Source organism: Xenopus tropicalis, chromosome 3, assembly GCF_000004195.4.
Source record: "Xenopus tropicalis strain Nigerian chromosome 3, UCB_Xtro_10.0, whole genome shotgun sequence".
Taxonomy (NCBI): domain Eukaryota; kingdom Metazoa; phylum Chordata; class Amphibia; order Anura; family Pipidae; genus Xenopus; species Xenopus tropicalis.
The window spans coordinates 141,379,398-141,405,596 of NC_030679.2; the positions used below are offsets into that span (position 1 = coordinate 141,379,398).

The window sequence follows — 26,199 nt, forward strand, 5'->3', positions numbered from 1 at the left end:
TGCCCATCTAGTTCTGAAGAAGGGGTCGCCCATTGGTACAAACTCTATCCAGCTGGCTATGTATTGGGGGACTTGGGTGTTATTATTGTTATATCACAGGCAGAGCTGATAAATACAAATTTTCCTTCTATTGTACATACTTTCTAACCAATCAGGTGAGGTTGTGCCTGTTGCTATGCCATAAGTGTGTGCTTGGTTACTGGGGACTTGGGGTATCACTAAGTGGGACAGACGCAGACCCACTGCTACTACTGCCAGCACCTAAGTGAGTGCTACACAGCATTTATAGGGCTATTCAGACTATTGATACTGTGGTTGAAGCCAAATCAGAAGAACTGAGTGTTTATTTGTACTGAATATAAAACATGGAAAGGGAAAATAAGATGCCTGGAGGAAATCTGAAAGGGGTCAAATCAGCTTCTTTCAGTTGGGGCAGCCAACATTCAAGAGGTTTTCAGACAAATCTTCAAATATATCACAGATATCATAGTTCTCACGTCGCTGACAGTCCCTCTCTTTGGGCCACCACTCAATCCATGTATCTTTGCCAATGATATAGGAATATCTGTGAAAGAATAAACAATGGTTACATTCCAAACAAAATCTGTCTTTATCTTCCTCTTGATGCAGCCCATACCTTGAGAAGGATTTGGGGATTTTAGGGGTTAACAGACAGTGTAACATGGATAGTAATAAACTGTAGAGAGATGTGCAACTAAACTAGTAAAAGGAATGGAACAATTAAAACAATATATAAAGGTTGGGGGGAAAAAATCACTTGCAGTGGGACAGAATTTCTTTTTACAAGTACATTAGAGGACATTATAGACAGACATTTTCACATTGAAAAAAAACAAAGACCCAGAGTCACCTTTTAGACTTGAGGAACTTTTGATTTGAAGTAGTGAAAATGGTTCTTCCCAGGGCGGGCAGTACGATTATGGCATGCCAGATTAATGCCTTTAAAGGAGAAGGAAAGGCTAAGTCACTTGGGGGTGCCAAAATGTTAGGCACCCCCAAGTGACTTACATGACCTACCTTGTACCCCGGGCTGGTGCCCCTGTTAGGAGAAAACAGCACCAGCGCGGGGCACCTGTAGACACCGCTTCCTCCTTCCTTTGCGCGCTGCTGGCGAAATCCGTGGGCCGGCGCATGCGCAGTTGAGTGAAAAGCCGACTTTAATGTTTAAGTTCGGCTTTTCACTCTACTGCGCAGCCGCGCGCAAGCGAGGAGGAAGCAGGTAGCGCCGGCAGCTGCCCCGGGCTGGTGCTGTTCTCTCCGTACGGGGGCACCAGCCCGGGGTACAAGGTAGGCGTTCTAAGTCACTTGGGGGTGCCTAACATATTGGCACCCCCAAGTGACTTAGCCTTTCCTTCTCCTTTAACAGGGGCTTGGTTGACTTCTTTTACAAGTATGAAATTCATAAGATGTACAGTTAGTATAGGTATCAGTGTATATCAATGTAAATTACTGTTACGGAGGAACTAATGTCCTGCTGTCCAGCGGGGGAACAAGGCAGCGCACAGTTAGGTTGGAGAGCGGGAGCATTCGGGGAAAGCAGCGACAACAACCACACATTATAGTTCCACAAATAACAGCACCGGTTGGGGAGACAGGAAGTCAGCGCGCAGTGGGAGCACCCACGGTATACATGCTCATTAGGGAGGAGGAGTGGGGTGTGTGCGGGTAAGAGGTGTGGGGGGCTTCTGGGGTGGAAGCCTCAGTGGGCCCCGCACACACTAGTCTGACCATAATCATAAAGGCTCTATTCTTGTTGGGGAGCCCAGCTTTTCCCAGAGTGGGAAGTAGGTAGATATTTCAGATTTTCCTGTGAAATTTTGGTTGCTTGAGCCTTATAATATAATATTTCTCAGCAGTACAGTAGCAGCCGGCTCCTTATTGGATAAACGCTGCTCATGTGACAAGTGGTCTAAATCAACATGTTTAATCATTAAAATACCCATAGGCTTGGATACCTAGTTTATAAGGTTAGTCAGATTTACTGCTTCTTCCAGAACTCAGTAGCGGCCACACTTACCCATCAGGCTGTTTCCAAAGGTCCCCGGTGATACCCCAGATCAGGTAATCTCTGCCGACCTTCAGATCCAAAGCTTTCCGACATTTGATGTGACTGATGAAGTTACGTTCCTCGTCCTCACCAACCTCATCTGTACCTGGAGGAACATGGGAAGGATATTGGAGTTGTGCTAATAAACCAATCAGTGCTTCTTTTAAAGGTCCGACATCATTTGTCAGTTTCCAGTGCATAATTGTATATTTGTACAGTAGGTAAATGTAAGTGGGAGACTGAAGTAAATGCAACTAGAGTCATGGAGATTCACTGAGAAGGGCACGTGACCCACAATAAGCTAGTGGGCTGTGTCGGGGCCTCCCAGCTTCTCCTGTAGCCTTTGTTAGGTCCTGACATAAGAAGCAGCTCATTATACAGACAGTCTATCATTGGGCGGGTAATTTGTTTTACTACATTCTCCTCTGCAAACAGTGGCAGTTAGAGACTCAGGCTCATTTTCATATTAAGTGCAAGAAATTTAAAAAAAAAAATGCATGAACACCTAGCAGAAAACAATTGATTGTTGCTGAGAAATGATGGGATATTTTCCGGGGCACATCAGCCAGTGCGTGGGGCAAATGGATGAGAGATATGAAGCAGAGCGGGGGCAGGGAGAATGCATTCAATTTGATGCCAAGAAATGATAGGATGTCACCTGAGCTAAACACAATCAAGCTGACTCCCTATTTATGACTCCCCCCACTTCCCTAACTCCCCCTTTGTATCTTTATAGAGCGGAAATGAAACAAATGCCATAGGCTCACCTTGCTTAATCACCTTCCCAACTGTCAGCACATAGTTATCGAAGCTTTCTTTGCGCTGCACCTCCTTGACAGTGGCTTTGTACACTGAGAATACAATAAACAATGAATGGCGGAAGAGTTTACATACCCAGAATTCAGTGAGAATTTAGCACCGGGTGCTGGTTCTGCCCGTTCTTCTAAATTGCACTCAGGGTATAAATTACAGGGCTTAGAAAGTGCTCCCATAGCACACTGAGCCAACTCACTCAACTGAGGCCAATTGTGATACAACTATAGGTGTGAAACCCGTTATCCAGACAGTTTTGAATTACAGGAAGGCCACCTGTCGTAGACTTCATTTTAATAAAATAATTAAAATTTATAATAAAGATGTCCTTTTTCTCTGTAATAATAAAACAGTACCTGTACTTGATCCCAGCTAAGATATAATTACCCCTTATTGGGGCAGAACAGCCCTATTGGGTTTATTTAATGGTTAAATGATTCCCTTTTCTCTGTAATAATAAAACAGTACCTGTACTTGATCCCAACTAAGATATAATTACCCCTTATTGGGGGCAGAACAGCCCTATTGGGTTTATTTAATGGTTAAATGATTCCCTTTTCTCTGTAATAATAAAACAGTACCTGTACTTGATCCCAACTAAGATATAATTACCCCTTATTGGGGGCAGAACAATCTTATTGGGTTTATTTAATGGTTAAATGATTCCCTTTTCTCTGTAATAATAAAACAGTACCTGTACTTGATCCCAACTAAGATATAATTACCCCTTATTGGGGCAGAACAGCCCTATTGGGTTTATTTAATGGTTAAATGATTCCCTTTTCTCTGTAATAATAAAACAGTACCTGTACTTGATCCCAACTAAGATATAATTACCCCTTATTGGGGGCAGAACAGCCCTATTGGGGTTATTTAATGGTTAAATGATTCCCTTTTCTCTGTAATAATAAAACAGTACCTGTACTTAATCCCAACTAAGATATAATTACCCCTTATTGGTGCAAAACAATCCTATTGGGTTTAATTCATGTTTAAATTATTTTTTAGTAGACATAAAAGTATGAAGATCCACATTACAGAAATATTCCTTATCTGGAAAACCCCAGGTTCTGAGCATTCTGGATAACATGTCCCATACCTATACAGAAGAGTGAGAAAGGGAAAAAAACTCCTCCAGCAAAAGAGACTTCTCTTCCTATCATATTCTATCATATCCCTAAACACAGCCTAAATGTTATTTTTCGAAGGTTTATGGTTCATAAATTCCTGATTCTCACCATAATCCACACCCGGAGCGCAGGCCGTATTCATTCTGTCACTGGCTGTGACTTCAGAGTCAATTTGCTTCTGCAAGAAACAGTTCTCTGTAAGGAGGAGAGAGAGAATTTGGGGTGATACAGTTAAACACAGATGGAGGGAATAAACCAAACCCCCCATTGTTACTGTGGGACTATGTACATTTATATAACAGGGATCTGTGTAGGAATAGGCACAATGTTACATCTGCACATGATTAATAGCCAGAGTCTGTGCAGTTGGATATTACTCTGTATATTCCCTGTTTATATACTGACCCACTAAGACATGTTTACATTCTATACTGCCATTCCCCCACTGTCCCCTGTTTATTTTTTCTAACCCTTCTGCCATTCATTACAGAATATATATATATACCCTCATATGTAACAAAAGGCACTAAGTTTACCCAGGATCACTAACCCATAGCAACCAATAAGATGTTTGCTTTTAAAGAGGTGACCAGTAAATTGTACCTGCTGATTGATGGCTATGGGTTACTGCTCCTGGGCAAACTTAGTGCCTTTTATTGCATAAACCTTATAGTCTTCTCCCATGTTATTCCCCATATTCCATTGGTTCTCTCTACACTTGTGATTTATCTCTCTCCTTTCTTTGATATCCTTGAGGCATTTTCTCCCCATTTCCTTTCTTCTATTTTTCCTTCCCTTTCTGTTATTCTCTACCTATTTTTCTCCTTCACCAGTGGGGGGTTCATGCAAACAGGGGGCAGATCACCGGCAGGAACAAACCATTAATTAGCTGGAAAGCTTCTAATGTTGGACTCACCCTCTGCGCAGCGACATACATCCCCCTGACAAATCTTGCCATATAGCGCGCTGCTCTCATTAACGTGGTAGAATTTAGTGCAGCGGTTCTCTGTGAGGGAAGGACAAGATAAGCAAACATCAAATTGCTCTTCTGATAAAAATGTTCTTTGCATATTTAAAAATCTTGGTGGGCCTGGGGTCTGGCTGGCTCTTGGGTGACAGTGAAGGTGGCTGTACATAGAGCCAGACCTGTGGGTTATCTCATGTGTATCAGAACCAGGGAACAACCCCCAGAATTCCCCCCCCTCCCAGTTCCAAACTTTAGCAGCAGAGAACCAACCCCCCCACCCCCCCAAACCATCTTCTGCAGCCACTGGGTTTTGGGCCTGTGACCAAAACTGATATATGTTTGATTTTTCCTGTTTTTTGTAGCTTGAACTAACGCAGGTGAAAGGGTGTAAGAAGGCAAAACAAAAGGATAAAATAAATCCTAAAAAGCAGAGTAGGGATCCCAAACCTTTTTTACTTGTGAGCCACACTCAGATGAAGAAAGTGTTGGTAAGCCAAGCCAGAAATGTAAAAATGGCACCTACTTTGAGGCTGCTGGGAGCAACATCCAAGGGGGTGGTGAGTAACATGTTGCCCCCGAGCCACTGGTTGGGGATCACTGAAGTAGAGAGTAGAATTACCCCCCATAGGATTTCACAATCACATGGAATATCCAGACCAACTCAACTGATTAATACTTTTGTTTTGCTTCAGATTTCCACTTCAGGCCCGGACTGGCGATCTGTTGGTTCTGGCAAAATTTTTATTAAACCTGAATATTTCAATCCACAACGGGGTGCAAGGCCATCTTGGATTTTTTTCTATGAGGAGCAGGGATCTGAGAAGAACCGATGACAGGCTGGGCATTGTGGGACATTTAAACAGCATTCTGGGAAAATGGGCTGTCAGGTATGTATATACTCCAGCGAGGGTGAGTGCCCCCCCGCCCCTATTTGCGGCCCCCATGGATAGATATTTTTATGAATTGATCAAGACACTGTTGCAATGGAATACTAGGAATTAGTAGTCATAGAAGGTTTCCTGTCTGTCATGAGGAGCCAACCTGTTCATGGTGCAAACTGCACATTATGAAAGTCAGTGGATGTAGGCGCCCATTTTACCAATGCCAAAGTAGATAACAGACAGCTGGTCTGTCTACAAAGAGACCTAGATCTTTAACACAAGTGACTAAACCTTCACAATTTCACATCTCTAGACTTCCCCTCTTTTTACTGCAAACGTCAGAGCTCAGCCTTGCCAAATCTAAAGGGAAATGAAGGAGACTGTAGGTAATAAAGGAAGAAAAGGTTAATTACAGTAGGAAATAGGCCTCCTTACCGGGAGTATAATAGTCATACACTGTCACAGAAGCAGGTTGAACGAGACCCACCACAAAATACTGGTGAGCGTAAAACTTCACACATTCTGGCTCCGTGTGGGAGATCTGAAATGAAGTGGGAAAAGAAATGAATACAAAGAAAGCAAAAGAGACGACAGATTGGAATAAACACAGAAATGAATGTTAGAGTTAAACAGATGAGGCCGGAACCAGCAGAGAACAGGGCCATCTATGCATTGAGAAAGTAGACCCTTAATTTTTATTAAAAAATCAGCTGTTCTTCAATAAAAATTCATTCTTTCAATGCTTGGACTGAAATTCAAAATATGATACAGGTATGGGATCTGTTATTATGAAACCCATTATCCAGAAAGTTCAGAATTATGGGAGGGCCATCTTCATTATAAGCTAATTCTAATTTTTAGAAATGATTTCCTTTTTCTCTGTAATAAAAAAACAGTACCTGTACTTGATCCCAACGAAGATATAATTACCCTTTATTGGGGGCAGAACAATCCTATTGGGTTTATATCATGGTTAAATGATTCCCTTTTCTCTGTAATAATAAAACAGTACCTCTACTTGATCCCAACTAAGATATAATTACCCCTTATTGGGGGCAGAACAGTCCTATTGGGTTTATTTAATGGTTAAATGATTCCCTTTTCTCTGTAATAATAAAACAGTACCTGTACTTGATCCCAACTAAGATATAATTACCCCTTATTGGGGGCAGAACAGCCCTATTGGGTTTATTTAATGGTTAAATGATTCCCTTTTCTCTGTAATAATAAAACAGTACCTGTACTTGATCCCAACTAAGATATAATTACCCCTTATTGGGGCAGAACAGCCCTATTGGGTTTATTTAATGGTTAAATGATTCCCTTTTCTCTGTAATAATAAAACAGTACCTGTACTTGATCCCAACTAAGATATAATTACCCCTTATTGGGGGCAGAACAGCCCTATTGGGTTTATTTAATGGTTAAATTATTCCCTTTTCTCTGTAATAATAAAACAGTACCTGTACTTGATCCCAACTAAGATATAATTACCCCTTATTGGGGCAGAACAGCCCTATTGGGTTTATTTAATGGTTAAATGATTCCCTTCCCTTGTAATATAATATTTGAAGGAAGAGGGAGTCCTGGTACAATAGAAGGGCAGATTGGGCAAAAGGGAAAAGGAGAGACCAGCTTGATATATCAAGTATTACTAGAGATAAAGTATGTGTTAGAGAGGATTTGTGGATAAAAGAAAATGGAGTAAAGAGTCCCCTAGAGCACTTACCACTCAGAACTTACCTTATCTAAATAGAGAATAATGGTTCCCCTCTCATTTGCTCCTTTGTTGATTTCATACTTGGAGATGTATTTGTCCGCTCCTTTCATTAGCTGTGGGTAACAGTAAGTCAGTATTGCCATGGGTCATGGGCAGGCAGCTCCTAACCAGCAATATTCCATTATAAATATCTATTTTCTTAATATCCCAGGTCATACGCTACTTAGTTTAAGCCTTTTCTCAGTTCCTTACTACTTATATTGTGATGCCCCGTGTAACTGGTACTTACATTATTAAGGGAATTAGTATCGGGAGAGAAACCAGTCATCATTGAGATATCCACGATGGACATGGTGGCATCAGAATGTTTAAGATATCTGGTAAGAAGCAGAATAAGTTGTAAATATATATAAATGTTTATTTATTCACAGAAGCAAATAATCAGCAATAATCAGTGAGGAGACGGCTTCTAAACATTTGTACTTGACAGAACCTAAAACAATTTAGACAACAGTATGTTGATTATAACTATACCTTCACTACACCCCCAACCAATGTAGGTCTCTATAAAATATATTGCATAAACAGCTCATATGTAAAACCCTGCTTCATCGAAATAAACCATTTTCATAAAAAATTAAGTTTTTAGTAGTATGTGCCATTGGGTAATCCTAAATAGAAAACTGCCATTTTAAGTACTAAGGGCCGCCCCCTGGGATCATAGGATTCACAGTGCACACAAACAAGCCAAGGCACACATACATGCTAGGCCCCATCAGCCAGTGGGCAGAGTTCTGCCTTTTGCTATCTCACTACTTCCTGTTACAGTTAGAGCTGCATCACTTCCTGTCAGCTGATCTCTGAGGGAGCACACAGCCCATCACTAAATGGCGGCTCAAGGGAAAGGCGAGATTCTTTAATAGGTCACTTAACATAATATAATAATATAAACTATATGTTGGTTAAGTATTTCTTCTGGGGGTATAGTTTTCCTATAAATAAATATATACTGTATCTCTTAGGAAAAAGTTGTAAAAAAGCTTCATAAATCTAAAAATGGTGGTGTGGGAATATAGTTTTTTGGCATGAGTTTGGTTATTATATTTCTTCTTTAGGGTTTCGCTCTGGGTCAGTTATGATAAAAAGCGCCCAAAGTTACGCTCGGCTGTTGCGTTAAGGGGACGAATCAGGTGACAGCAACAATGTGACATAAAAGCTCAGATATTGTGGGATGTTTAGTGTCAGTCAGAATTGGACAAATGGACTGGAGAATTTAAGTATCTGGGCATCAAAATTCAAAGAAATATTCATAAATTTGTGGAACTAAACCTATTACCTCTACTACAAACAGTAGAACAGAAAGTGAAAGCCTGGACCCGCCTACCACTATCCCTCATTGGCCGCATTAACCTCTTTAAAATGGTAATGCTACCAAAATTTACATATATATTTAGACAATCACCCACAAAAATACCCAACAGTTTCTTCACCAAAATCAGGGCGCTCCTTATACAACTATACTGGCACCCCTCCACACCAAAAATCAGTATAGCTAAACTTCAACTTCCAACCCAGGCGGGGGGTTTAGCAGCCCCAAATCTTTTTCTATATTATAAAGCCGCTAAACTAACCACTGCAAACTGGTGGGCAGCACCAACCCTGGACAACCCGGCCACACGCCTTGAAGCCCAGACAGTGGGCTCATACGAAGAACTAAAGAATCTCTTATATAGGGGCTGCTCCTACACCCCAAAAGCAACCCCACTCATGAAAGAAATAGTATGGGCCTGGAATACCGCCCTCAGCCTCTTTCCCAAACCACAAAACCACTGCTCTGAACTCACCCCGCTCTGGTGCAACCCCAAACTACAGCACCTCCAAACCATACCAGACCCCCAGCTATGGGCCAGCTTCCAAGTCAAGTATATACAGGATATAGTTAAGGAAGGGAAACTTCTAGATTTCCAGACCCTAAAAAACAATTTCAACCTACCAAATAGGATGCTCTTCCGATATTTACAACTGAGACATGCAGTACACTCGCAGTTTCAAGGAACAACCCTACAAACTACCCCCTCCCGAACAGAAGAACAAGCACACAACTGCCCACACGCCAAGGCCCTCTCCCGCTCCTATGCCCTTTTGGCACTGGCTAATGATACATTACTAAACAAACTCTATAACAAATGGCTAATAGATATACCAGACATGAATAAAGAGCAATGGAAGGAAACCCTTGACTCAATCTTTGATTATATAGTGGACTCAAGAGACAGGCTAATACAGTACAAATTCTTGCACAGGGCATATATCACACCCAAAGTACTAGCAAAGATATCTCCATCTCAGGTAGACGAATGCCCCCGATGCCACCAATCCCCAGCAGATTTCATCCACATGGTCTGGACCTGCAACAAAATAGCGAGCTTCTGGACAGAGGTGGCAGACTATATATCTGATCTAACTAGTGCCCCCACCACGGCAACACCATCCGGAATGCTGTTAAACCAAATTACTGATCTAGCCCCAACAACTGCGGAAAGAGCTCTCATTTCTATTCTGTTAGCATATGCCCGTAAGTCTATCACAATGAAATGGAAAGCCCACTCAGCTCCAACCATACAATTCTGGGTAAGCCAAGTCAATCAAGCAATGCCCATATATAGACTGCTATACGTCAGAAGAGGATGCCCAAATAAATTTGAGAAAATTTGGTCCTTGTGGCTAAACAAACACAATATAGGAAATTGATACCACCCCGATAACAGAACAACCCAGAATCAGAAACAAAAAATGAGCGTTGATCCCCTCCCCCCTCCCCCTCCATCTCTAACACACAATGGTCCTTCCATCCCATCACTCTGGTCTAGAAACCCTAGGAACAAGCGTTGGCAATGCACAGTTTATAGTTGTGTTAAGGTAGTAATGAAGTGTAGATGTATAAACCACAAAAACAGTGGAACTCAGAATTACAGGCTATGTAATGCTATAGCGAGATCCATCAAAGCACATGTTATGTCACAAAAAGTTTGATATATGTTTTGTACCATATGATCTCTCCTTTGATGTTCTGAATGGAAACTATGTCTGTAATCTGTTTCTGAATAAAACTCAATGGTTAAAAAAAAAGAATTGGACAAATGCTCCTGGACAAACCTTGCACAGACTTCAATAGACACTGCAGCCACAACACCATCAGGGAGCTTCACTGGTTTAATAGAAATAAAATAACAAGGGTCAGAAAGGGTTAACAAAAGGAAACAAACAAACCCCACAATACTGTCAGCTAATTAGCGCAATGTGACATATTGATCATGGCTGCTAGTAATCCTGATGGGGAGATCCAGGGGCATAACTGTCCCTCCTTGGGCTCCCCTGCCACCATCTTGCTGGCCATACACACAGTTATATGAAATCTATTGGAGCAGGAACAGTCTAAGAAGAAAGAAGCCTTCTTCTGGGTCCTCACCAGACTTCCCTCCAGTGTCTGCTTCCCCCCCACTCAGAAGATCTACTTCATGGTGTTACTGAAGGGAGACCAATTCTTGTCTGGTCAGTTAGACCTGTGCCTCATCTGTACCGCTGATCCGCAACCTGCCTGCTTTGCCCCAGACGTACCACCTGACCATACCTACTGGGGGTTAACTTTATTCCAACCAGGCAATTGCATAATATAGAAGATATATCCCTGTGGACTAGAAGTGAAATCATTCCAGGAGGTGGATCGACCAGGTTACAAAAAAAAAAAAAAACATTAAAAAAGAAATTTTTACTCTGGAGGGAGTGGGAGGACCAATTCCAGATTAGAAATACTTCTGCGGGACCCATTGCTCTGCCACTGACCCCCCCCTGCAACTCGCTGCCCCCACGCCCTCTCGAGTGTGCAAGTGTGCCTGCCCTTACAGGCAGCAGGCTTGTACCTTTTCTGTTAGAGAGCGGCTATAGAGAAGCCCCCCATCTCCCAGATATCCCCTACCTCTATAGTTATGCCACTGCAGGGTACTCATTGACCCCCCCTCATGGTCAGGGAATCAGGAATGTTCCACCTGTCCACTTTGAATGTATTGGGCAGGTACCAAACCAAATCATCTCTGAGATAAAGGATATGAAACTTTCCAAAGGGACCTCAATGTTCTGCCTTGTTAGGAACATCATAAAATAACAAAAAATGAAATACGCCTCGAACGACTCACGGTTTTTCTCTTCATTCACTGTCACAGAGAGATCAAAGTTTTTACATTCCATTTGCTTCTCCGTTGTAAGAGCGTGATACACAGACACTACCTGCGCAGGAAATGGCATCACAATGAATGTTATTAGGAATGATGACATCATAACTCTCAAAATAATATACGGTGCAGCGTAACGGCTAAAGAGATATACGAAGTCAAGGCTGTTGAGGCTTGGGTGTATTTTTCTAGTTTTCTCTGTAGATTTTAATTACAGGTATAGAGAATTTTTAGTCCAGTTGTATAATATAGGAAAAGCAGAGTATGGGATGCCAGCTGATACACACTGAAGCTCATTAGGAGGTGACATCACCCCTGCCAACTGCAATTATGCTGGGATCATGGGAAAATGGTGAATTGTGGGAAAAAATGGCAATGGCATTGGCAGTAAGATAAGTAAATGAGCCCTAGCGATTCACTGTAGGATAATGGACTTTTCCATGTTACATTAGTGCAGCTGAGTTTTGGTTGGGTGGAAAGGCATTAGTGGCAAACACTTGGTTAGGGTTACTGATTAACGCTTAATAGCCATGATTATCAATTACTCTAGGGCAGTGCTGTCCAACTTCTGCGGTGCCGAGGGACGGAATTTCTCTCGCATACATGGTGGAGGGCCGCTAATGGAAGCCAGTTTTGGCCACTCCCCCATTTTAAACCACACCCACTTCAAACCACACCCATTTTATCACAATGGTCGCTGCAGGGATATCAACCATCATTCATATGTTAAAGAATTATATTATGTCATATTAAGACATACCCTTAAATCCATATGCCTCCTCCCCTGTGGATAGCACAGCAACCCCCAGCATATAATTACACACCTTAGGGACCATTTAATGGCTATTTCCAACTGGTAACAAACTCCCAGAACAAACCCCTGCCAGGTTCACCTCCCACAGGCAGCATAGGGCAAGCAGAGTATGGCACACAAAGGCAGCACTCTGCCTGTCCTATGCTGCCTGTGTGTGCCATACTTTGCCTGTCCTATGCTGTCTGTGTGTTCCATACCCTCCCTGCCCTATACTGCCTATGTACCATACTATGCCTACCCTATGCTGCCTGAGTGTGCCATACCCTCCCTGCCCTATGCTGCCTATGTGCTATACACAGGCAGCATAGGCCAGGCAGTACATACAATGTCTGAGGTGTGAAGAGGTGAACAATGTGGGTGATTACAGCCTGAGCCTGAGGTGTGAACACTGCAGGGGTGAACAATGCAGAGATTAAAAGGTGTGAACAACACAGGGGATTACATTTTTAAACAATACAGGGGGATTACAGCCTGAATCTGAGGTGATAACCATGCGGGGGCCAGTTAATCTCAGTACTGATACCATTTAAATCTTACACAAAGTTAAGCCATCAAAGCAGCCAGACAGGTGGGGGGCCACACAGAGGGGGTCGAGGGCTGCATGCGGCCTGCGAGCCGCCAGTTGGACAGTCCTGCTCTAGAGTAACGATGATCATGGCTATCAGCTGACTTGATCAAGCACAATATATGGTTGAGGTTGTACTCACTGTCAGAAGAGCTTGTCCTTTGCCTTTAGCTTTAACTACAAAGTCTTGATTTATAGTGGTCTGCAAAATATATAAATACACGTGTGTGAGAGAGAGAAGGTGAGTAAAATACATACAAACTTGCCACTTGAATATACAAACAGCGGCCCAAGTAGCTGATTAAGTCGGTAGGTGGGGCTGAGAGAGACATCTCTGGGTTGATGTCCAACAGGGCTGCTATTTGTATCTAAATCTCAGTGCTTAGTAAAAGTTGTAGCTGCCTATTAACCTATTGTATTTATGTCTGGATAGTCCAACCTGTGGTCTTTGTCCAACCCCTTCAATTTATGTATTAGGCATTATTTTATTTCTACTATGATTGTATTTGCTGCAGCTCTCGTGCAATGGCTTCCATACAGACCTCTTCAGAACGCGGCATCAAAGCATTCTCATTATCGATGCGGATATCAATGGGATTTTTTTTCTCAGGGAGGTAGACAGAGACGTCCATGCTCAAGTCACTAACATTGGGGACATCTGTCTGATACTGAGCCAGAGCTTGGTACAATATAATCGTAGCCTAGAACAAAATAATACAAAATATCAGCCATCCTAATGAACAACAGAATAATAGACTTATACAGATGTTCCTAAAACTATGGGACTGGCCTCCCACTGTGGCAGATAAAGCAGGGTGAGGGCCACGGTTTTGGTGATATATGGTATAAATTATATTTTCTATTCTTTCTTTTTTCAGGAATAGAGCAGGGGCATGCTGATCATTCAGTAGGGTGTCTCATTGCCATCACTGCATAACCTCATAATGGGGTAACGCAGACAGCAGGTAACTACACAATGAACTGGAAGGCATCACTTACTTGTGTGGAGTCGAAAGCCTCTCCATAATATCTCTGCTCGTTTAGCCAACGCACTATGGCACCGGTTGGATCGTGCTGCTTCATTTTAAGGAGGGTCAGAAGAGCGTATGATGTGGCCTCCAGGGTGATAAACAATGAATCTGGTTCATCCCAGTGGGTCTTGTCTAAACAAGAATAAAAACATCCACCATAAGGTGGGCGATCCCAGATTAAAGAGATGTAGGCCATTGGGGTGAGGACCACATCAATGAGCCAATGCGCTCCTCACCCAGATAGGAGTTTTAAACTGGCTGGATTGACATCTGGCTGATTTTCGGGCAGATACCATTCGGGAAGCCCATCTGAAGACCCCATACATGGGCAGATAAGTTGCCAAATCAGTTTGATCAGTCAAATTACTGAGAATGGGTCCCACCTTATATACAGTATTTTATGAAGAGCACATTTGAATGAATATACTCATAAACCATTGAGAATGTGGACAATTAAGTGTTGCTTTACATGATAATGTTTATCAGTTTGGCTGGAAAGATTTGTTTAGCTGTTCACCACATAAAATAGAGAGCAGACAGTGCAGTCTGTACATTGTAGCTGACTCAACTGATCAGACATTTACGGGGCCGTTGTAAGGCTTTGTGGGCCCTGGGCAAAGATCCAGTTGGTGGGTCCCCGGTGCCCTGCTGTGCGCAGTGTGGCAACATTTTTGACTATACCCACTTTTAGGCCAAACCCCTAAATACCACACTCATTTTACCAAAATAAAATCTAGATGTGCCAGTATAACTTTAACCCCAGCTGTGCCAGTATAAACACCTTAGAAATAACCAATGTGCACTCCATTAATCCCATAAAAGCCATTAGCTCCAAAAATGCCAGTAACCTCATTGGAAATGGCCAAGAAGCACTCGATAAACGCCAGTAGGATTACTAAAAAATGGCCAGTGAGCACTCCATTAACACCACACAGGCCAGTAAGATCACTGTAGGAACGGCCCTGGACATTTTATAGTAAACTCTCCCCTTACCAGGAAGGCTTAATTAAAATATATATGGTGATATTATTTCATATATTCATCAATAAACCGTTTTATGGTGATCTTGTATTTTGAGTACAGAGTTGGGATGAACTGGCAACCCAGCTTTAGATTAGACAGTTGAGGAACAGACAGTTCAGGAACTCTGGACTGTTATTTATGTTTCACTTATGACATGAGATATTCCTTTACTTTTAGAGGAAACAATTCATTCTTATGGTCCATGTTGATGTGAATGTAGAGGATGGCCTGCGGAGATATATGAGCTATTACCTGTGGCTGCGTTCATTAGTGTGTTAGTATCCTGGAGCTCCCCGGCCAATGCCAGCGCGTAGGATGTGATTGCAACGGAATACGGTTTGCGCAGTTGAGAATATTTACCCCTCAGGAAGTTGATGGCCCTATTAATAGAATCTCCCAGGCTCTAGGGTCAAGAACAGAGTCAGAAGTCAAGTGATGCTGTGGATTGCACATCATTGAGTTTAGGAGCTTATACATATGCATAAAGTTAGAGTTTTCTAGATCTCATAAAGGTCTCTGTAGATGGAGGCGGCAGTGTTTGATAAATACTCCATCATTCCAGGGCCGGATTTCTCTTTGGTGCGCCCCGAGGCCGCCCCTGTGGGAGTCCCCCATGCGCATGCGCGAACGCGCACCCCAGTGCGCATGCGCAAACGCGCTCCCGTTGCGCATGCGCAAGCGCGCCCCCAGTGCGCATGCGCAAAGCGCCAGCTCCCCATTGCGCATGCGCAAAGCGCCAGCGCATGCGCGAACGCTCTTTTTAACTCCCATACGGAGCAGTGGGGAGAGGTCCCGACTGCTCCGTATGGGAGCAAAATTAAAAAATGTTCTTGCGGCGGGGCGGCATGCCGCCCCTAAACTTCTGCCGCCCTAGGCCCGGGCCTTTGTGGCCTCTCCGCAAATCCGGGCCTGCATCATTCACAAGAATCTGTGACTCGGACTCAGTGGGGTTTATAATCTAAGGTCCCTACCACACAACCATTTGATCAAGTACTGTAACCCACTGTATGTTGTGGAAACCCACAAAACACAACCAGTTAATGCCCTGGTTATGCTCAAACCCAGAATCTTTATCCAAGGGAGCATAGCTAACCACCTGGTTATTTTTTATGTGAAAATCTTAAAGTTTGGGACCATCCTCACTCCTGCTAATTAGTGATTAGTACTCCAAGTCTGCCCATAGTCCTAACAATGACTGATTTGGAAGGGGTAATAAGGGATAGGATACTTGAATATATTGCAGTTCACAATACTATTAGTTTGTGCTAGCATGGTTTTATGCGTAACAGATCTTGCCAGACTAATTTAGTCGCCTTTTATGAGGAGGTGAGTAGGAACCTTGATGCTGGAATGGCAGTGGATGTCATCTACTTGGACTTTGCTAAAGTGTTTGATACAGTACCTCACAGAAGGTTAATGATCAAATTGAGGAATATTGGCCTAGAACATAATATTTGTAATTGGATAGAAAACTGGCTGAAGGATAGATTACACCGAGTGGTGGTAAAAAATGGCAGATTCTGTTAATGCGTATAAGAGGGGCCTGGATGAGTTCTTGAACAAGCAGCGTATCCAAGGCTATTGTCATACTAATATCTACAGTTAATATTGATGTTGGTATATGGTTTATGAGTGGATTGATAGGTCAGTGTGGGTCTGTATGTGAGTGGATAGATAGGTCAGTATGGGTCTGTATGTGAGTGTATAGATAGGTCAGTATGGGTCTGTATGTGAGTGGATAGATAGGTCAGTGTGGGTCTGTATGTGAGTGGATAGATAGGTCAGTGTGGGTCTGTATGTGAGTGGATAGATAGGTCAGTGTGGGTCTGTATGTGAGTGGATAGATAGGTCAGTGTGGGTCTGTATGTGAGTGGATAGATAGGTCAGTGTGGGTCTGTATGTGAGTGGATAGATAGGTCAGTGTGGGTCTGTATGTGAGTGGATAGATAGGTCAGTGTGGGTCTGTATGTGAGTGGATAGATAGGTCAGTGTGGGTCTGTATGTGAGTGGATAGATAGGTCAGTGTGGGTCTGTATGTGAGTGGATAGATAGGTCAGTGTGGGTCTGTATGTGAGTGGATAGATAGGTCAGTGTGGGTCTGTATGTGAGTGGATAGATAGGTCAGTGTGGGTCTGTATGTGAGTGGATAGATAGGTCAGTGTGGGTCTGTATGTGAATGCATAGATAGGTCAGTGTGGGTCTGTATGTGAGTGGATAGGTCAGTGTGGGTCTGTATGTGAGTGGATAGGTCAGTGTGGGTCTGTATGTGAGTGGATAGATAGGTCAGTGTGGGTCTGTATGTGAGTGGATAGATAGGTCAGTGTGGGTCTGTATGTGAGTGGATAGATAGGTCAGTATGGGTCTGTATGTGAGTGGATAGGTCAGTGTGGGTCTGTATGTGAGTGGATAGATAGGTCAGTATGGGTCTGTATGTGAGTGGATAGATAGGTCAGTGTGGGTCTGTATGTGAGTGGATAGATAGGTCAGTATGGGTCTGTATGTGAGTGGATAGATAGGTCAGTATGGGTCTGTATGTGAGTGGATAGATAGGTCAGTGTGGGTCTGTATGTGAGTGGATAGATAGGTCAGTGTGGGTCTGTATGTGAGTGCATAGATAGGTCAGTGTGGGTCTGTATGTGAGTGGATAGATAGGTCAGTGTGGGTCTGTATGTGAGTGGATAGGTCAGTGTGGGTCTGTATGTGAGTGGATAGGTCAGTGTGGGTCTGTATGTGAGTGGATAGGTCAGTATGGGTCTGTATGTGAGTGGATATATAGGTCAGTATGGGTCTGTATGTGAGTGGATAGATAGGTCAGTGTGGATCTGTATATGAGTGGATAGATAGGTCAGTGTGGGTCTGTATGTGAGTGGATAGATAGGTCAGTGTGGGTCTGTATGTGAGTGGATAGATAGGTCAGTATGGGTCTGTATGTGAGTGCATAGATAGGTCAGTGTGGGTCTGTATGTGAGTGGATAGATAGGTCAGTGTGGGTCTGTATGTGAGTGGATAGATAGGTCAGTGTGGGTCTGTATGTGAGTGGATAGGTCAGTGTGGGTCTGTATGTGAGTGGATAGGTCAGTATGGGTCTGTATGTGAGTGGATATATAGGTCAGTATGGGTCTGTATGTGAGTGGATAGGTCAGTGTGGGTCTGTATGTGAGTGGATAGGTCAGTATGGGTCTGTATGTGAGTGGATATATAGGTCAGTATGGGTCTGTATGTGAGTGGATAGATAGGTCAGTGTGGGTCTGTATGTGAGTGGATAGATAGGTCAGTGTGGGTCTGTATGTGAGTGGATAGATAGGTCAGTGTGGGTCTGTATGTGAGTGGATAGATAGGTCAGTGTGGGTCTGTATGTGAGTGGATAGATAGGTCAGTGTGGGTCTGTATGTGAGTGGATAGATAGGTCAGTGTGGGTCTGTATGTGAGTGGATAGGTCAGTGTGGGTCTGTATGTGAGTGGATAGATAGGTCAGTGTGGGTCTGTATGTGAGTGGATAGATAGGTCAGTGTGGGTCTGTATATGAGTGGATAGATAGGTCAGTGTGGGTCTGTATGTGAGTGCATAGATAGGTCAGTGTGGGTCTGTATGTGAGTGGATAGGTCAGTATGGGTCTGTATGTGAGTGGATAGATAGGTCAGTGTGGGTCTGTATGTGAGTGGATAGATAGGTCAGTGTGGGTCTGTATGTGAGTGGATAGATAGGTCAGTGTGGGTCTGTATGTGAGTGGATAGATAGGTCAGTGTGGGTCTGTATGTGAGTGGATAGATAGGTCAGTATGGGTCTGTATGTGAGTGGATAGGTCAGTGTGGGTCTGTATGTGAGTGGATAGATAGGTCAGTATGGGTCTGTATGTGAGTGGATAGATAGGTCAGTGTGGGTCTGTATGTGAGTGGATAGATAGGTCAGTGTGGGTCTGTATGTGAGTGGATAGATAGGTCAGTATGGGTCTGTATGTGAGTGGATAGGTCAGTGTGGGTCTGTATGTGAGTGGATAGATAGGTCAGTATGGGTCTGTATGTGAGTGGATAGATAGGTCAGTGTGGGTCTGTATGTGAGTGGATAGATAGGTCAGTGTGGGTCTGTATGTGAGTGGATAGATAGGTCAGTGTGGGTCTGTATGTGAGTGTATAGGTCAGTGTGGGTCTGTATGTGAGTGGATAGATAGGTCAGTGTGGGTCTGTATGTGAGTGGATAGATAGGTCAGTATGGGTCTGTATGTGAGTGGATAGATAGGTCAGTATGGGTCTGTATGTGAGTGGATAGATAGGTCAGTGTGGGTCTGTATGTGAGTGGATAGATAGGTCAGTATGGGTCTGTATGTGAGTGGATAGATAGGTCAGTGTGGGTCTGTATGTGAGTGGATAGATAGGTCAGTGTGGGTTTATTTGGAATGGTTGATCTTGATGGACTCTTGTCTTTTTTAAACCCTATGTAACTATGTGACTTTATCAGAATCATCACAGACATACTACTGTGTTGTGCCTCTTGCCATCCATAACCCTACCTCGTCACTTCACAACCCTACACACCAAATCTTATGATTCAATGGATAACTGTAAATGATAAGGATATTAGCAGTCATTGAGGGGTTCTGTGCCCATATAAAGGCACAAGGCTGCAGGCTGAGTTATACAGGGAACTCTGAGTATCACTCATGTATTATAAGGGATAATGTACCCCCTACTGTAAATGATAAGGATATTAGCAGTCACTGAGGGGTTCTGTGCCCATATAAAGGCACAAGGCTGCAGGCTGAGTTATACAGGGAACTCTGAGTATCACTCATGTATTATAAGGGATAATGTACCCCCTACTGTAAATGATAAGGATATTAGCAGTCACTGAGGGGTTCTGTGCCCATATAAAGGCACAAGGCTGCAGGCTGAGTTATACAGGGAACTCTGAGTATCACTTGTGTAATATAAGGGATAATGTGCCCCCTACTGTAAATGATAAGGATATTAGCAGTCACTGAGGGGTTCTGTGCCCATATAAAGGCACAAGGCTGCAGGCTGAGTTATACAGGGAACTCTGAGTATCACTCATGTATTATAATGGATAATGTGCCCCCTACTGTAAATGATAAGGATATTAGCAGTCACTGAGGGGTTCTGTGCCCATATAAAGGCACAAGGCTGCAGGCTGAGTTATACAGGGAACTCTGAGTATCACTCATGTATTATAAGGGATAATGTACCCCCTACTGTAAATGATAAGGATATTAGCAGTCACTGAGGGGTTCTGTGCCCATATAAAGGCACAAGGCTGCAGGCTGAGTTATACAGGGAACTCTGAGTATCACTTGTGTAATATAAGGGATAATGTACCCCCTACTGTAAATTATAAGGATATTAGCAGTCACTGAGGGGTTCTGTGAGGCTTTCTCAACACTGTTCCAGTTACTCACAGTGAGTTGTTGGGTACAAAGCTCCCGACTCTCTAACATAGCGATGAGCACAAAGGCTGTGAGGGCTGCGTCTGGCTCTGCTGCTCCTTCTATATTTCCCCCCTGTGGAAGAGGCAAAACATTTCTCTAATATTGATACACAAAGGATCTTAGTTTTTTTGACAAAATAAGAAACATGGAGAAGGAGAAATTGCTAGGAACTGCTGTATCATTACCTGCAGCGAACCCACCGGTTTGGTTTTGTTTGTCTCAAGTTCTGTTTTATTATCCCCACTAATTTAGGTCCAACATCTTCCAGGAGGGGTATCCAGGAGTAAAAAGTAGCCCCATAGCCCTATATACTGCCTGGGTGTGGTTCTATACCATTTCCATTCCTGTAATGTATCTGTACGGGTATCTACGAGTACATACCCCCATTTCCATTCCTGTAATGTATCTGTACGGGTATCTACCAGTACGTGCCCCCATTTCCGTTCCTGTAATGTATCTGTACGGGTATCTACCAGTACGTACCCCCATTTCCGTTCCTGTAATGCATCTGTATGGGTATCTACCAGTACGCACCCCCATTTCCATTCCTGTAATGTATCTGTATGGGTATCTACCGGTATGTACCCCCATTTCCATTCCTGTAATGTATCTGTATGGGTATCTACCAGTACGTACCCACATTTCCATTCCTGTAATGTATCTGTATGGGTATCTACCGGTACGTACCCCCATTTCCATTCCTGTAATGTATCTGTATGGGTATCTACCAGTACGTACCCCCATTTCCATTCCTGTAATGTATCTGTATGGATATCTACCAGTACATACCACCATTTCCATATGAATGACAGGCCCATTCTCTACAAACATTCCATCTGGCATTTGTCCCTCCAGCTGAAGCCACTTGATTGCACCACAGAGAACATTATCATCAATCTCTGTATATTCCTTGGACATGGCAAACACTTTAGCAACGTACGCTGTGAGCCTGAAGGGGAAATAAAGAGCAATGAAAGAGAGGACACACATTGGTTGTCACTAGACTTTTTCTTTATGATTCGTTGTTTCACAGGTAAAGGGACAGGACTTTCTGAAAGATAAGAAAGGTTACATAACATAGTAGATGAGGTTGAAAAAGGCTCACAACCTTCTTGTCTAAGTGAACCGGCCCAACTGCTAGTGGAGCCAGAGGAAGTTGAAAAGATCCAGTGACCAGTATATGGATCATATTTTTCACTAGAGTTAATTTCAGTAATCCTGCATTTTCTTATTCTCTAAAAAGTTGTCCAATACTTTCTTGAAAGTATCTAATATATCTGCCAGCCTCAGGAAGACAATTCCAACTTAATAGCTCTCACTGTAATGTGGAACCTTCTTACTTCTAATCGTATGCCCTTGTGTCTGCTGGAAGGGTCTACTAATGAATAAAGCAGTTTCTTGTATGGCCCCCTTTTATTCCTCTTCTCCAGTGTAATCAGCCCTAACTTGGCCAGCCTTGGAGAAACTGCTTGGCATATTCTAGATGGGGCCTAATTTTGAATGAACTTAATTGGCCTGCATAGTGTTCTGTTTCAGAGGAGTGAAGGTGGATGAGGAATTGGCAGACTTGGCTTTGGCCAAATGGCACTACTTTTTAACTTTTTATCTACCTGCAAAAACATGATTGTTAATATATGAAATACTTGACAAGGTTGTGATTGTTCTCCCCATCTTCCATCATGCCTTTAGCTCACCTCCATTTTGATGTCATTAAAGGGAAATTGGCACAAAAACAAATATGCCCTTGTAATCTCCAGAAAGGAAGTTCTGGTGAATGGAATGTTTTTTCAGAAAACCATGTGGTTTTGGTTGTATAACCAACCAGATTGGAGGTGGGGTGAGGTTATGAGGCCAGGTTGCTACAATCTTCTACCGGGGAAATTGTGTAGCCAGTAGCCAGTTACATACCTCCCAACATTTCATTAAGAGAAAGAGGGACAAAAATATGTGACGTGGGTAGTGTGGCAAAATGTTTTGGCCACACCTGCTTTGTGACCACGCCCCCACATGCCACACCCACTTTACATGCTGCAGATGTTCCAGTATAATAACTAAATAAAAAGAATAAAGGACATATTAACTTCAAAGGTGCCAGTATGACTACATTAAATTGATAAAGGGCATATTAACCACAGACATGCTAGTAAAATTACTAAATGAAACTGATAAAGGGCATATCAACTTCAGACATGCCAACAGTTCTGTGCATTTTCCAAACTTATAAACAGGGCCAATTCCAGTGGTACATAAATCTATGTTATTTCCTTCCATTCTTAATCAGTTGAAAGCAAAACAATATTAATGTACCAATAGAATTTCTAGCCATATTAACAAGGCCAGCCTAAGGTTCCCAGACTTATACCTCTGTCTTCTTATTCTCCTGCATGCTGTGCTCTGCCAGAGATTCCCAGGAGTGAGAGATATATGTTAGGCAGAAGAGGCTGCTGCTTTTATTTGTGCGCTGGGCAGTTTCACCTTTCCACTCCTTATAAAAGACAGAGCCCCCTCAGCCCCTGACCCAGTGAGCAGGAGAGGAATGCCGCCAATGCCGATAGTTGACCCTTGCCTGTCACAAATGCTCCTCCCAGGACAATTAGACATCAAGGTAAACCTGTGAGCTTGGGGTAGCAGGGGAGATTGAAGAGTTAAGGGGGCGGCTTTATTCCCCAGAGCAGAGCAGGCACAGCAATCAATTAAATGGCAAAGCTGAGAAGCGGGACATCTAACAATGAATCCGGGACAGCGGGAAGTGCTATAAATATCGGGACTGTCCCGCTGAAAGGTATGGAAGGTATGCGGTTACTCGTACCACTAAAAAATCACAGTATGATACCCTGGCCTGTCTTGGAAACAACATGCGCTTGTTTTTGTTTCAGATTGTTCATTTATCCCTTAAAGGGTTGTGTAAAGCCTACATTTTCCTATCATGTATATAAGTGTATATCCCCTCCATTCACCAGTGCCATCACATTTTCCTAAAACCAATAGCAGCTTTCACTCTGCAGCCATTTTGTCTCTCACACATCTTCAGTAACATTTACAACTGCAAGCAGCACATGTGCGCTGTAAAGTTAATGCAATCAAGAATGCAGGCTTACACAGGCAGAACTTATTTTGATAAAAAAAACAGTCCTGCTTGAATTGAGCACTGTAATGATTCAGCTGAGCTCAGGACAGGTTAGGAGAAAAAAATAGGGGCAGACGATTAGAGCAGAGTTTCTATGGGAACCAGCAATGCTATGTCTTCACTGGCTGCTGGAGTGGAGGGTGTGTTTGGTAACCTGAGTTGAGACGAACTGAGCATGCTCAGTAGCCAACAGCCAAAGTAAATTCCTGAGGGAGGGGGCTGAGTGGGTTAGAGGAGGAGAAGGAATCCTAAGTGATTAAGGGGTTGCTGCAGCCTTACTATTGACCTTTGAACAACCAGAGTGGCAGGTAATTAAAGATTTCAAAGAAGCTGTTCACTGATTATATTGTTTACATGTACATTAATATAAGGATGTCTTTTGTGCACTAGTGTTAATAAGTTTCATCACCTGCTTCTTCATACTTCCCAGTATACTCCCCGGATATGAGCCTTACCACGTGCTGGATGGGCTTTCTTCAAATGCTGCAAAGGAGCCGTCAGGTTTCCTAAAAGCCAGTTCTTGCTGATAACCTATGAAGACAGGAATGCTTACAGTCAGTGGCATAACGTGGATAAGCTGGGCCCCCCTGCAAAATAAATCTTCTGAGGACGGACCGGTGCAAGCAGTCTGTTGTCCCCACCTACACATTAGGAAGGAATTTAATTTAATACCGCTGACCACACCTCCTATATAATGATGAGGATTTTCCCATCCATTCATTAATTGGCAGTAGGGCAGTGCACCATTCAAAAAGAACCTCCACTGATTCAGGGTCGGACTGGGGGGGTGAAGGGCCCACCGAGGCTCCTGCCCCAGGGGCCCTGCAGGTGCCCCCACCAGCCACGTTCCCTAATCCCCCCCCCCAACCCCCCTGGCAGGGCCCCCCACCCGACGTCCTCTCCCGGGCACGCGTAATTCAACGCGTCAGGGGAGGAGCGGTCGGGCAGGGGGAGTGCCGGCAAGGGTCGGGTCTGGGCCGCCGGGGCCCACCGAGATTTTTTCCAGTGTCCCGGCAGCCCAGTCCGACCCTGCACTGATTCAAAAGTAATACAATTTTAGTCAAATCCCTTAGGTGGCTGGTGGCTGGTACAATACATAGATGCTTTGTCCCCAGCCAAGTAAGTGCTTCTGCAATGATTGACAGAGCATCACAGAGCATTTGGCCCTGAGATACCTTCTACTCATAACAGTGTTTTGTATTCTAACAGGCAGCCATGATGATGAGATTTTACTAGTTGATGAACTCTTCCCTCTTAGGAGACAGCAGGAGAATTCTAGCAGCAGAGTTTAAAACTGATTGCAGGGGAGAGAGCTGGGTGTCTTGGAGACTGGTTAGTAAAAGGTTGCAGTAGTTTAAGCTGGATAGTATAAGGGCATGGATTAGTGTTTTAACAGTTACATGTGAAATAAATGGACGTATCTTTGCAATATCCAATATCACAGAGAAAAAAGTGTCCGGTTTGGCAGTGGCATTTACAGTAAATGATTAAAGGAGAGGTGTTGGTTAAAGATGGGCCTCAGACAACGAACCAAATCAACAGTGTTAATGGTCATTCCATCTGTAGTAATAGTAAAGGAAGGGGTCGAGTTTGGGTGAAAAGACTGAGCTATGTTCTATATAGGTTGAGGTGGTGTTGGTTCATCCAGTTAGGGATCTAGCTCCGAATATCAGTGGTTAGTGAGGGGATGTCTATGTATATCTGGTGATCATCTGAATATTAGTGATAATATGTTTCCATACACAAGCCAATAAGCTGCTAGCTGTACAAAGAGCTTTAGATACCCATGTACCCACATGTGAAAGATCTAGGTCCTAAATTCTGAGGGTTATATCTCAAACACTGACAAGGCTGGGTAAATTAACCTCCAAAACTCCTGTTCACTTGCCATCCATTCCAAAGCATTTACCTTTTCTTGGCCTGAGAAGTACATGATGTACTCTACATAGCCATTGTTATCTCTTGCACTTTGTCTACTCACCATCTTTAATGTTGCCGATGGCTGTTTCTCTGCGGTCCACTCCAACTCGCTGCCACTGTGCGGTTGCATCAAGGTACCGTGTAGTAATGACATTAGTAGTCATTCTCATCATGATCTGCTCCCCGCACCCTTCTGGTATCTGAATCAAATGATGTAGATTGCTCCCATCAATGGCGCTCTCCACCAGCTGACTGATTGGAGTTCCTGAGCATAAAAACAGAATTAATTAAGAATAACAAGATATAGTTAAGAGACCAATAAAAGGATGAGAGGCTGAAACTGATACATCACCTTGTAATATGACTTTGATGTCAATATCTGACTTGGGAACAATATTCGGTGCAGACAGCGCTTTAATCTTTACTTCTTGTACCCCACCTATGGGATAAATAATATATGTCATAAAATAT

General features: G+C 43.2%; 1 protein-coding gene across 3 annotated transcripts in view; it reads right to left on the bottom strand.

Moving 5' to 3' along the window:
• Window positions 1-315: 315 nt before the first annotated feature.
• The window catches only part of LOC101734099 (complement C3), an 83,063-nt gene continuing 57,179 nt past the window's right edge, over window positions 316-26,199 (bottom strand). For all 3 annotated transcript variants that reach the window (XM_031899477.1, XM_031899476.1, XM_031899478.1), the window contains 19 exons: window positions 26,081-26,167; window positions 25,790-25,993; window positions 24,264-24,339; window positions 21,471-21,630; window positions 20,652-20,753; window positions 15,494-15,644; window positions 14,187-14,350; window positions 13,730-13,888; window positions 13,330-13,389; window positions 11,773-11,863; window positions 10,736-10,787; window positions 7,869-7,956; window positions 7,603-7,692; window positions 6,295-6,400; window positions 4,928-5,017; window positions 4,120-4,206; window positions 2,836-2,919; window positions 2,039-2,174; window positions 316-565 (listed from right to left, as the gene is read on the bottom strand). In XM_031899477.1, coding sequence (XP_031755337.1) covers window positions 424-565; window positions 2,039-2,174; window positions 2,836-2,919; window positions 4,120-4,206; window positions 4,928-5,017; window positions 6,295-6,400; window positions 7,603-7,692; window positions 7,869-7,956; window positions 10,736-10,787; window positions 11,773-11,863; window positions 13,330-13,389; window positions 13,730-13,888; window positions 14,187-14,350; window positions 15,494-15,644; window positions 20,652-20,753; window positions 21,471-21,630; window positions 24,264-24,339; window positions 25,790-25,993; window positions 26,081-26,167 — 2,129 coding nt within the window. In that variant the 3' untranslated portion in view covers window positions 316-423. The remainder of the gene's footprint in view (window positions 566-2,038; window positions 2,175-2,835; window positions 2,920-4,119; window positions 4,207-4,927; window positions 5,018-6,294; window positions 6,401-7,602; window positions 7,693-7,868; window positions 7,957-10,735; window positions 10,788-11,772; window positions 11,864-13,329; window positions 13,390-13,729; window positions 13,889-14,186; window positions 14,351-15,493; window positions 15,645-20,651; window positions 20,754-21,470; window positions 21,631-24,263; window positions 24,340-25,789; window positions 25,994-26,080; window positions 26,168-26,199) is intronic.